We start from the raw sequence: 13,664 nt of genomic DNA, 5'->3' as shown, positions 1-13,664 counted from the left end.
CGATATGCTGCCACTATATGATATGCTGCCACTATACGATATTCTGCCTCTTTACGATATGCTGCCACTATACGATATGCTGCTACTATACGATATGCTGCCTCTTTACGATATGCTGCCTCTTTACGATATGCTGCCACTATACGATATGCTGCCACTATATGATATGCTGCCTCTTTACGATATGCTGCCTCTTTACGATATGCTGCCACTATACGATATGCTGCCACTATACGATATGCTGCCACTATATGATATGCTGCCACTATATGATATGCTGCCACTATATGATATGCTGCCACTATATGATATGCTGCCACTATATGATATGCTGCCACTATACGATATGCTGCCACTATATGATATGCTGCCACTATACGATATGCTGCCACTATATGATATGCTGCCACTATACGATATGCTGCCACTATACGATATGCTGCCACTATATGATATGCTTCCACTATACGATATGCTGCCACTATACGATATGCTGCCACTATACGATACGATATGCTGCCACTATATGATATGCTGCCACTATACGATATGCTGCGACTATACGATATGCTGCCACTATACGATATGCTGCCACTATACGATATGCTGCCACTATACGATATGCTGCCACTATACGATATGCTGCCTCTATACGATATGCTGCCACTATACGATATGCTGCCTCTATACGATATGCTGCCTCTATATGATATGTTACCACTATACCATATGCTGCGACTAGTGTTGTAAAAAATATCGATTTTTCAATACATATCCATTCTGAATATTTAAAACGGCTTCAATACTCATTTCCCACAATATCATTATTTAATTTTCTTTTTCATTTTGTATAAGGAAGTTGCATTGTTCATTTCAATACCTGTAATAGTACAGTAGTCCACACACACACACACACACACACACACACACACACACACATGTGCATTCAGTTAAGTTGGAATATGACTGTAATACAAACAGTTCAGTTTGTCAGGTACATGCAACACAGATTACAGTGTTTACATCTGTCTGCTTGAGAAAATACCATGTTCTGCAATAAAAATTATTGAAGTGAGATGAACAGACTGAACTTTATTTTATTATATAAAACATGTTGACAAAGTTTTACTTTGCAGTTGAAAAAAGATAATAAATTAAATTTGATGATTTTTTTTTTTATAAAAATGTCATATTTATGATGAATTGAAAATGGGGGACCCTGATGTAAACAAGACAAAAGTCTTTCTCTGGTCTGCATCCCCTTAACAATTGTGTGTATTGAGCTGTACTGTATTGTATCCATTCTGCAATCTGTTAATACAATTTGCAATCAATCAATCTGTTATGCTTAACACGCAGTACTATTAACTTTACTTCATTTCTAAGATTATATCATTTAGTTATTTTTATATGTGTGATCTAAAGATAAACAAAGGGTTTTAAAAGTGTTATATTTATCTTCTCTTATAGTACCAGAGAGAAGCTGAGGAGAATCAACCAGCAACAAAAGCTAAATTTATTTAAAAAAAATATATATATTTATCTTTTTTTTCTTTTTTTTTACATTTTAAGATTTAACCTTTTTCCCTGTGGTATTGAAAATGGTATCAAATATCGATACTTTTCAAGGTATCGTATCGAAGTTCGAAATTCCCATATCGTGACAACACTAGCTGCGACTATACGATATGCTGCCACTTTACGATATGCTGCCACTATATGATATACTGCCACTATATGATATGCTGCCACTATACGATATGCTGCCACTTTACGATATACTGCCACTATATGATATGCTGCCACTATACGATATACTGCCACTATACGATATACTGCCACTATATGATATGCTGCCACTATACGATATGCTGCGACAAGACAAAATGGTCACTTGGTGCCTGTTCCCCAGCCCCTGTTTTTTTGCAACAAGCGTGGACCATCTGTAGGTTGGAGAGAGTGTGTTATCAATGTGTTTTTTTTAGGCGCGCCGAGGCAGAGCGAAGGGACCGGGGGGAGAGGAGAGGAAAGGAGAACTAAGTGACAGTAACAGGGTGGGTGCAACACCCCCCCAACCCTACTTTTCCACCCACACCTCCTCGCCACTGACCTTGCTGTGACTTCACTGACTTTGGGGGGGGGGGGGGGGGGGTAGAAGCGAGAAATTAGCTTTTGCCAAATTCACGGAGTTCAGCGGGAGTTCGGATTCGTACCCCAGGGGCTCTTAAATGTGAAGTATCAAGCGATTGGAGACCAGTTCCCCCCCAGTAAAGTCATAGGGAAGTTTATCAGGGACGTTTTATTTTGTCAGCAGGTGTCGGACCTGACCTCTGACCCTCAATCAACTTCTACGAAACACAACTACGCAACAAGCTATATAGTATGTCATAACAAATCGGTCTGATTGTGTTCGAGAATGAAAAACATTTATTTTGTAAAAGTTTGCTTATTTAACTTATTTAACAGTTAAAATGGAGTTTGAAGACGCAGTTAAAATAGAGTTTGAAGACACAGTTAAAATGGAGTTTGAAGATGCAGTTAAAATGAAGTTTGAAGACAGTTAAAATAGAGTTTGAAGACACAGTTAAAATGGAGTTTGAAGACAGTTAAAATAAAGTTTGAAGACACAATTCAAATAGAGTTTGAAGACACAGTTAAAATGGAGTTTTGAAGACACAGTTAAAATAAAGTTTGAAGACAGTTAAAATGGAGTTTGAAGGCACAATTCAAATGGAGTTTGAAGACAATTCAAATGGAGTTTGAAGTCGCAGTTAAAGAATACATTTTATTCTTTCTCTTTTTCCAACCCCCAATTATTTCCCTGAAGATGAATATGTAGGCATTAAAGGTGTGTGAGAGGTTGTGTGTGTGTGTGTGTGTGTGTGTGTGTGTGTGTGTGTGTGTGTGTGTGTGTGTGTGTGTGTGTGTGTGTGTGTGTGTGTGTGTGTGTGTGTGTGTGTGTGTGTGTGTGTGTGTGTGTGTGTGTGTGTGTGTGTGTGTGTGTGTGTGTGTGTGTGTGTGTGTGTGTGTGTGTGTGTGTGTGTGTTTGATGCAAAACCTCACCGATCTGTGTAATTAGCTCTTGAGTGCTACAATTAGGAGCTACACATTGAGCTCACTTTACATCAGGCCATATATATTATAACCTATTATTACTAACCTTTCTAAAATAATACTCCTTTTCAAAAATCACAGTTAGACTAGAAAATTACATTTTCCTAGTGGGTGCTGAAAAGTTTCCTTTGGTAGTGACGCCAAGAAGTACTGTACACTTAAAATAAATACTGTACACATAAAATAAGTACTGTAAATAAATACTGTACATGTAAAAGAAGAACTGTACACTTAAAATAAATACTGTACACTTAAAGGAAGTACTGTACACTCAAAAGAAGATTATCAGCACACACTCACGGGGACACAGTGTTTGAATACCCTTTGCATTGGTTTGCATTGTGTGATGATGGGGACGTGGTTGTAGAAACGACTGTTTCTCTACTGTGAGTGTGATAAAGATGAAACCCTACAGTACTTGGTGTCTGAACCTTCTAGTTCTTCCTCAAAATGACCTCAAAACGTTTAACATACAATGGGTCCGAACTTGTGTTCTATCCTCCATATTGTTTCAGTGTTTCTCTTTTTGCTGTGGTTACTTCTAAGGCTGAGACGATATGCCATTTGGAAGAATCGATAAATCGGGACAAAATTATCGATAAATATAGATTTTTTTTAATTATTATTATAAATAAATATAAAAGAAAATGTATATATATATATAAAAATAATATATATATTAACCCACACACACACAAACTAACGATAAATAATATAGATATATATTTTGTTTAAGAAAAAAGTATTTAAAAATAAATAAGTATTTTTACACATGCAAAAAAGTGACACCACTTATCGATTTCACGCAGTTATCGATAATCATCGATAAGTGGTGTCGGCCTTAGTTACTTCATCAGCACACAGAACCAGTTGACCATGCGTTGACCCCAGGAAGAGACGTTTCAACCTTGGCAGCAACAAATAACTCCAGATGTTCCAGTAAATCCTAACAATAAACCAATACTACAACCTTTTCTGTTTTAACCCCTCCAGGCCTATAGCCGGTATAGCTTATCACAGATACCGGCGCAGCCAAAGAAGGTAACTCCCTCTAAATGCCAATGAACCTTGGCCTCTGTGAAATGCCACTTGCTGTTTCAACCTATCTCTCTGTCTGGTGATGGTACTTTCACTGCTGTTAGCTTATTGCGGCACCTAACGGGGGTGGCACCTCTTTCTGCTGCTAGCATGCTAAGTGGATGAACGCACATGGATGGCACAGTCTTCCTGGCAAAGACCCTTTTTGGAAAGCTTTTCTCTTGAAGCTGCTTTGCATACAACAGTTGTGGGTTTGGCACTTGGTAGCCAAGGTGAATGAATGCAACATTGTGCTTTGGTGCATGAACTGCATACACACTTGTCCCGGCTTGTCGCGACGTCTTGTGGGGCTGAATAATTTAAAGTACGGTGGTGACACAGGTAGCTCAAAGCATCCATTATGCATGGCAGACAACTGGTGTGTGTAGTTGAAGAATGCAGGAATGTATGACGTTTTTATTAATGTTCTTGTTGTTCTTGTCATTGAGGAACTGTCTGCATATGAAATGGCAGTGACTGAAGTTACTGAAGTTGTCAGGGTCATAGTGAAATATTTGGGGTTAAAAGTCAACCGTTATCTATACAGCCTAGCAACGTTTCTAAAAAGCACTAGCAGTATTTACTTTGTAGTAGGCGTGGCGTACACATCACTGTTATGCAACATGACTTTTGCTCCGATGTGTCTCAATACTAGCAGGTGGAATTTTACAATGGATTATCTGCCTCAGTGGATGTATTGCCCAACTGCCATGTTGTGAAACTGGCCCAGTGAAACTTGCGCCGCCGAGCACGAAGGAAACAATACGAGCTTATCACAGGAATGTTGACCCCCAAGAACAACCGGGCTGAGTGGTTTAAACTTTAAAAGGACCAAGGAGTGGACACAATGCTGGCAAGGTGGATACACACAGGGGTTTACACACACACACACACACACACACACACACACACACACACACACACACACACACACACACACACACACACACACACACACACACACACACACACACAGGAAACGGACGGAGAGGCACGTTGACTAGGGATTGGTACAGCATCAGGTACTTTTAAGGGTACCGACCGAATCACGTCGGTACTACCGAGTACCGTTTCACGTTAAAAAATAATTTGTGTCCGATGACGTCAACGTTTAGTTTACCGCTAAACGAAACCTATGAAGTGTGCCACACATGTTCACGCCAACATTCACGCCGGCACAATACACGCTTACCTAGGATTTGACTTGATTCAACAACAAAGCAGTCGGGGCAATGGCAAGCCGAAAACGGTCGCAAGTGTGGTTACACTTTACAAAGCTAGATGCAGACAACGCTCGCTGCAATATTATATATTACATATATATATTAACAAATTGTTCTAAATAAATAATAATGATAATAAATTATTTGAAGTTTGGAATATTTTTATTTTTATTTTTTTACAACTGAGGTAGGTAGATAAAAAAAATTTAGAGACTAAAGTACAGAAAAAAGGTATCGGTATCGATTCACAGGTATCGATTCAAATGTGAAAGGTACCCAACCCTAACATTGACACAAGATACCTCGTTTTATGTAATAATTTTTAGCATGAATGACCCTAGTTAGGTATCACACCTTTAACCCTGGCATTATGAGTGCCATGCTTTAATCTTTTAGCTACAAGACTGCACACACAGTTAACATGCATGGACGCAAAGAAACATGCGCATACGCATGCATGCATGCATACACACACACACACACAAAGATGAATTGTGTGTGTGTTTGTGTAAGGTTGTTTTTGTGTGTGTGTGCCTGTTTGTTTGACTTTCCACTCTCACACAGATAGCCGGTCTTTTCTCAGACTCAGTGAAGTGTACAGAACACTCTATCGGACTCCAGCCACTCACTCCCCGCCCTCCTGTCATTAACATCCCAGAGCCCGGGCTGACTCAGAGAGGCCTTAATGATTTAATGATTTATATGACAGATTGAATTTATACCAGATGAGAGACCCCCCCCCATCCATTAACCGCTAACGGCTAATTGACCTGGTTGACTTTGTGCGTGAGCGTAGGCTCAGAGTGGGTGGAGCAGGGGATCAACCGAAGTGACCCACGTGCTGAGAGAAAGGGAAGAATAACGGGTGTGTTCGTGAGATAGCTGTGGTGGATGAAAATATGAAATGGAATATTAGTGCCCAAATAACTAGTTACTGGTTATTGGAGGGTTCTTTTTAGAGTGACGCATGTTCACAAAACAACGTTTTAAGAATTCACATGTGGTTTTCCTGTTCCCCAGCGGACAGTTCAGTTAATATTTGTGAACACGGTACACGCACCACTCTCCTAAAGCTGGAAATCAGAGCGAGAGCCCTCGAACTTGTGACGTCACCTGGCTGTAAAATAAGAGAAGTAATCTCATTCCAGTTATCTCTGTGGTCACAACAATGAATGGGTTCCAGTTCAGGCAGTTGGTGGCGTTGACCTCGAGAACAAGATTTCTGAATCAATTTTTGGTCATTTTTCTCTTCTTGTTCCTACCAAAACGAACTTGTGAAGATTTAAGCAAGTGTCGTGCTGTAGTTTAGGAGCTAAACTGTCCGTTTCCTTAGCAATAACTCGACTTTCATGCAGGCCCACTTTGGGCTCGGCTTTTCCATTTGATTAGCATACTCCGCCATCTTTGCTATGCCAGCGTAAGCATATGGCGTCACATTGACTTCTGTAGTTCTGTTATGTATCTCCTCGTTAGGGAGGCGCCGATACCACTTTCTCACTGCCGATACCTATTCAGAGTACTAAAACTGTCAGAATCGACCGATACCAAGTGGCCTACCGATCCCATCTATGGCTTTTACTGAACAATAAGTCTTAGACCATCAATTTGGTATCATTTGACAAAGATTATTGAGATATATAATACATTCTTCTCCATTAGAGATATCTAACATGCTTCTTAGTGTTCAAAATGCAGTAAGTCACTTTGCTTTGATCCGATACCAATGCCCTATTTTAGCCTGGTTTATCGGACCGATATCTGATGTTGGTATTGGTCCATCCCTATTCCTCGTAATATAATGATCTCTGCTGATATCTACCCAGCAGCATCAACTCCAAATAGACCCATTCTACTGTATATTCTCCTCTATATTCCTTCATAGCGTCCAAGCGCTCCCCTGCACCCACCACCGCCCCAAACATCTGCTCATAACTCAAGACAGGAGATGATGCATGGCGTCCAAGCCTCCTTCCTGTCGGTACCCGGGACATTGTGATGGATGGATGTATACGATGCAGGGAGGGTCTGGGTGCTGTAGCCAGGAGGAGGAACAGAGGGGGGGCCAACTGCCAGCTCATCCTAGCCTGTCCAACAGACGAATAGCACTGTGTGCGTTTCTTGCAGTGGTCAAGGTCAATTTAGGGATGAGGTTAGAGAAGCAGTCCGGTGAGGAGATGAGATAGGAGGGCGTGGTGGTTGGTTTAACGGTTGTCAGGCTATATTTCTTTAGGATAAGGACGCTGCGTAAATCTGGCCTATAGCTAATTGAAATCATTCAACAATTGAAATCATCATTGGGATGATGCATGGGGAGTAATTGGAAAATTCAGGACGTTCTTTTAGCTTGGTATAAAATCTGTTGATATTCTTAGCTGTCTAACTCACTAGGGGTGTAGTGATCTCAATACAGAATTTATTTTTAATGTAATCTGTAATCTATAAAAATGTCACACCATATCGACGATTTTCTGTAGTTGATGGGTTTGAATATATGAGGTGCCCATCAGCACACAGTTTAACTGGTGTGGTTACTTCTATTAACATCTTTAGAGGCTCATTTTCATCATTTACGACTATGAAATATAATTAGTATTTTTCAAACAAGCTTGCATAGTGTATATATGTATAATCTATATATATAATAATCTATAATCTATAATCTATTAGAGCTATATGGGTAAAAAAAACACAAACAAATCGAATCATGGCCTCCAAAATGGAATATTCGTATTGAATCTGAAAATAATGTGCATCGTTCCACCCCCCTGCTGCTCGCAGTACGTTGTCCTGCTTTTCGGATTCAGGACCTAAATATATACGCTTCCAGGTTTTCCACGCATGGCATTTAATGTCCTGAGCCTGAAAGACACCGGAGCGCGGGGGGAAGACACGGTGATCACCGTCTGTTAGCAGAGAGGAGACTGTGGCACTGAGCTGCCAGCGGGAGCCGGGCTACGGATGAGGAATGCTAAAGCAAGAGATCATGGAATGCCGCGGGAAGGATGGGAAAATGTTAAGCGGAGTAACGAGGGAATACTGAGCCAGCGGAGAGATGCGAGGGTTTTTTTTTTTTAAAGGAGAGAAGAAAGAAGGGGAATGCTAATTAAAGCATGAAAGGGTGTGTGTGCGCGCGCGTCTGTGTGTGTGCGAGCGCCTGTGTGTGTGTGCGCGCGCCTGTGTGTGTGTGTGCACGCGCGTCTATGTGTGTGTGTGTGCACGCACCTGTGTGTGTGTGTACGTGCGTGCACGCACATGCATGTCTGCTGGGTGCCCGGAGCAACAGACACGACACAATGTTCACTCACACATACACACACCGCTCAGATTATTTATAGCCATAGTTCTCCCAGGCATCGTGTGTGTGTGTGTGTGTGTGTGTGTGTGTGTGTGTGTGTGTGTGTGTGTGTGTGTGTGTGTGTGTGTGTGTGTGTGTGTGTGTGTGTGTGTGTGTGTGTGTGTGTGTGTGTGTGTGTGTGTGTGTGTGTGTGTGTGTGTGTGTGTGTGTGTGTGTGTGTGTGTGTGTGTGTGTGTGTGTGTGTGTGTGTGTGTGTGTGTGTGTGTGTGTGTGTGTGTGTGTGTGTGTGTGTGTGTGTGTGTGTGTGTGTGTGTGTGTGTGTGTGTGTGTGTGAGCTCACGCCGCGCGCAGAAAGAACACTAGTGCGTAGACATGTAAAATGTCACAAGGAGCGCTAGTGTTGCTGTGTGTTGTTGGAGCAATAAGCTAGTTACTGGAGACGGGCTACAGGATGCTTAGGGCCCCCAGGGGCCTCTGCTCTTTGGCTTTTAATAAGGTTGAATGTTGTTGGGGACACAGCATCCCATAAAACATAAACATAAATCGCCTTTTCTGCAGAGTTCCATACGACACATTCTATTCCTATCCAGTGGAATACAATTCAATTAGATTTGACAAATAAAGTTAAAACACTTTTGAGTGCTGAACCAAACGAGGCCATGAATAAAAAAAAAATAAATGACACGTGACGGTACAACGTGTTTGTGTGTGTGTGTGTGTTTTGGATGTCTAGAATCTGTCATGTCCAGTGAGTAAACTACACAAGTACGTATGTGAAGATTGATGGGTAATAATACCATCTCAAATTGTGTGTGTGTTTCCACAGCAGTGTAACCCAGGCGACCTGCGTGTGTTGAGGAAGGGGATGACTCTGTACCACTCAGAATCTCAGCTGTCTTCACTGCCCCAGCGCCAGGATGCCATGCACATGGTGAGCACACACACACACACACACACACACACACACACACACACACACACACACACACACACACACTGATGTGTCTCTCCCCGTGTCCTCCACAGAGGAGTCAGGTCCAGTCAGCTCAAATTCACTTTGTTCCTTAACCAATTACACCTCCACAGCCTTCTGACTCTACTGCACACGGCAGGACGAGAAACACAGAGAGTGGGGGAGAGAGACGCACACAACAAAGAGTACCAGACAGACAGACAGACAGACAGACAGACAGACAGACAGACAGACAGACAGACAGACAGACAGACAGACAGACAGACAGACAGACTCTTCCCTCACAGCTTAACCCTGCAGCTCTCCAGGCCCTCCTCTTCATCCCCACCGGGCCAGTTTGAGCTGAATCCTACTATTAAATGACAGTAATTATTCCTCTCCGAGCCACGGCCATCTCCTTGACCCAGCTCAATACACCTAGGAGAGGAGAGGAGAGGAGAGAGGAGGGGAGTCTGGTGTAATTGTTTTCTGACTGCTTAAAGAGGGGCCAGGGCAGGGCCATGCCACCACCCAGGGGACCTGCGTCTCTCTCTCTCTCTCTCTCTCTCTCTCTCTCTCTCTCTCTCTCTCTCTCTCTCTCTCTCTCTCTCTCTCTCTCTCTCACACACACACACAAAAATAAATCAATACTGCCTTTTAATCAAAACCCACAGTAAGGGCGCCTGGCTCACTTGACCCCGACCCAGTGCATGCATGGCAAAATTTTAAATGGTCAACATTTAATACTCTTGGGGGAGAGGGGGGGTTGCGTCATTCACAGTCAGGCAAAGGTAATTCAGGCAAACTTTGACCCCCTTAGAAGGTTGTATCTCCGACCGGTGAAGAAGGTTAAAAAATGAAAAGTGTGACTGACCTACACACACACACACAACCATTGCAATTCACAGCACAGCATTCGCACATACCAAACAAGGTTATGGTACGACCTGTGGTCAGTGCACACGTTGGTGGCCTAATTAGAAGTGATATCAACAAATGTCAGAAGTCGCCGATAGCAAAATAGGCCTGTGATAACGAGGCTTGCTGCCGTGGACTATACAACTGCTACAACTGCCATGTTTGTGACATCACTATCTCCAGATGAGTTGAAGATACAGTTACAGTACTTTTTTTTCTTTTCAGTCCTTGAATTGATCTATCGGGGTGATTAGAAAGCCGCCCTTCCTCCTCCTCCTCCTCCTCATTCCTGTTTGGGCCCCTGGTCGTCGTGGCATCTCCATGGAGACCGTCTCATTATTGTGTGGCTGAGCAGGAGATTGATTTGCTGCTCTCTAATGTGGCCTGAGTTCATTCATGCGTGAGAGATGACCCTTATTGGAACATGGAGAGATAGAAGAGAGAGAGAGAGAGGGGGAGAAAGCAAGAAAGAAAGAAAGAAAGAAAGAAAGAAAGAAAGAAAGAAAGAAAGAAAGAAAGAAAGAAAGAAAGAAAGAAAGAAAGAAAGAAAGAAAGAAAGAAAGAAAGAAAGAAAGAAAGAAAGAAAGAAAGAAAGAAAGAAAGAAAGAAAGAGGAGAAGAAGAAGAGCGATATAGAACTAGAGACACATTGACAGTTTCATTGGACTGAACTTCCTGTTTTGTCGTGTGTGTGTGAAGGCGCTTGTGTGTGTTTGTAGTGTACAGTACGCGTGCACGTGCAAACCATTAACATCTTCACCATTTGCACTTCTCTTTAGGCTTAGCTCTCCCGTCTCTCTCATTGTTCAAACTAGGACCCAGTTTTAGGTCACGTTGTGTCTCTGTACAAAACATATTAGACAGAGAAAAAGAAAGAGAGAATGTGAGGGAGAGAGAAACCGAGAAAGACAAGGAAGCGTGGAGATTGAGATTGAGAAACGACAAAAGCCAAATGAAAGACGGGGAGAGAAAGTGGTGCGTTTTGATTCACACAGACGCCCTGAGTGAGCTGCAGAGCCTCTCTTCTGACAGGGATTCCCACCCTTACACCTCCATCTCGAAGGCCTACATCAGACCTGTTCATGCAGGGAAAAGCCGTCCTTGACAATAGTAAACATGGCCAGGGGCTGTCTGCGTCTCGGTGCTGCTGTCCAAAGCCTTTACTTAGCTGCACAGCTCCAACGCTGAATACACTAAGAGAAGAATATGGAAGAAAGGAGGAAAGAAAAAAAGAAAACGTGCCCTGCCCCCGGCGCTGTCTTACTTGTTCACACGTTTTAAAAACCGTATAGCTTGAAACCAGCAGAGCAGAGAGGTTTGTGTAGTCTACGACTCTCTGGTTTACGTCTGAGTTCAACCCCAATTATAGGGGGGAATAATTCAGCTACAGTCTTATGACTTTGTTGTTGTTGCTATTGCCAAGGCTGACCTCTTTTTTTATAATTTTTATTCTCATAAGAATCATTATCCTTTGAGACTGAAGAATGTGTTGCTAAATATTGATACATTATTGTACTTGATGTGTGTTTAGTGGGTATATACTCAGACTTCGGTTAAACAATCATTAGTTGGCTTACAGGTGGGATGACGTGGGGTAAAAACTAGACATAATTTTTTTTAAAGGTCTCGTGAACTGTCCCTCAGTCCTAAATCCAAAAAGAATTGTCTGCAAGTACCATCCCGGTTCCCAAACCGGTCTTGTAGCGCTACAGTTTTATCGTCCCCAGGTCATCAGGACGTACTTCATTTCAGGCCCTACACTGCAACAGTACCTCAGGATAAATTCTCATCTACACTGCAACAGTACCTCAGGATAAATCAACAATGCATCTGCACTGCAGCAAGCCTGTATAAGGTGAAAACCTTGGCTTTTGCTGTATCTCTGTAAGGAGAATAGAGTTGTCTTGGCGGTTTAGTACCTGAGCATGTTTGTCAGAGTGTTACCATCAAAACAAAATTAAATTATGTGATAAATGAAGAGGAAATATACAGTCAAGAGCTAATTGGATTAGGTTCAGGTTCGTTTTGGATTATGGGTTCATATCAGCTGCTCAAATGGGGCCGGTCGATTTGCGCAGTGAACAGAGAGTGGAGCCGGGGCTAACGGATCCATGGGGCTAACAGCCGGGGTTAACTGATCAATGAGGCTAACAGCCGGGGCTAACAGCCGGGGCTAACAGATCCATGGGGCTAACAGATCCATGGGGCTAACAGCCGGGGCTAACGGATCCATGGGGCTAACAGATCCATGGGGCTAACAGATCCATGGGGCTAACAGCCGGGGCTAACGGATCCATGGGGCTAACAGATCCATGGGGCTAACAGCCGGGGCTAACGGATCCATGGGGCTAACAGCCAGGGCTAACAGATCCATGGGGCTAACAGATCCATGGGGCTAACAGCCGGGGCTAACAGATCCATGGGGCTAACAGATCCATGGGGCTAACAGCCGGGGCTAACAGATCCATGGGGCTAACAGCCAGGGCTAACAGATCCATGGGGCTAACAGCCGGGGCTAACTGATCCATGGGGCTAACAGCCGGGGCTAACTGATCCATGGGGCTAACAGCCGGGGCTAACTGATCCATGGGGCTAACAGCCGGGGCTAACTGATCCATGGGGCTAACAGCCGGGGCTAACTGATCCATGGGGCTAACAGCCGGGGCTAACTGATCCATGGGGCTAACAGCCGGGGCTAACATATCCATCGGGCTAACAGCCGGGGCTAACTGATCCATGGGGCTAACAGCCAGGGCTAACAGATCCATCGGGCTAACAGCCGGGGCTAACTGATCCATGGGGCTAACGGATCCATGGGGCTAACAGCCGGGGCTAACTGATCCATGGGGCTAACTGATCCATGGGGCTAACAGCCGGGGCTAACGGATCCATGGGGCTAACAGCCGGGGCTAACATATCCATCGGGCTAACAGCCGGGGCTAACGGATCCATCGGGCTAACAGCCGGGGCTAACGGATCCATCGGGCTAACAGCCGGGGCTAACTGATCCATGGGGCTAACAGCCAGGGCTAACTGATCCATGGGGCTAACAGCCGGGGCTAACGGATCCATGGGGCTAACAGCCG

At 43.4% G+C, this 13,664-nt stretch overlaps 1 protein-coding gene across 4 annotated transcripts in view; it reads left to right on the top strand.

Annotated features, from left to right (window-relative positions):
- Positions 1 to 13,664, top strand: part of ccdc85cb (coiled-coil domain containing 85C, b) — a 109,402-nt gene that overhangs the window by 80,766 nt on the left and 14,972 nt on the right. Inside the window, exons 3-5 of one of the 4 annotated variants that reach the window (XM_084314532.1) lie at positions 1,986 to 2,054; positions 4,108 to 4,155; positions 9,536 to 9,640. In XM_084314532.1, coding sequence (XP_084170658.1) covers positions 1,986 to 2,054; positions 4,108 to 4,155; positions 9,536 to 9,640 — 222 coding nt within the window. The remainder of the gene's footprint in view (positions 1 to 1,985; positions 2,055 to 4,107; positions 4,156 to 9,535; positions 9,641 to 13,664) is intronic. The other 3 variants (XM_084314534.1, XM_084314533.1, XM_084314535.1) reach the window with 3 other exon arrangements.

This window comes from Notolepis coatsorum (assembly GCF_963971535.1).
Source record: "Notolepis coatsorum genome assembly, chromosome: 5".
Taxonomy (NCBI): Eukaryota; Metazoa; Chordata; class Actinopteri; order Aulopiformes; family Paralepididae; genus Notolepis; species Notolepis coatsorum.
This window is presented reverse-complemented; position numbering and strand designations above follow the sequence as displayed.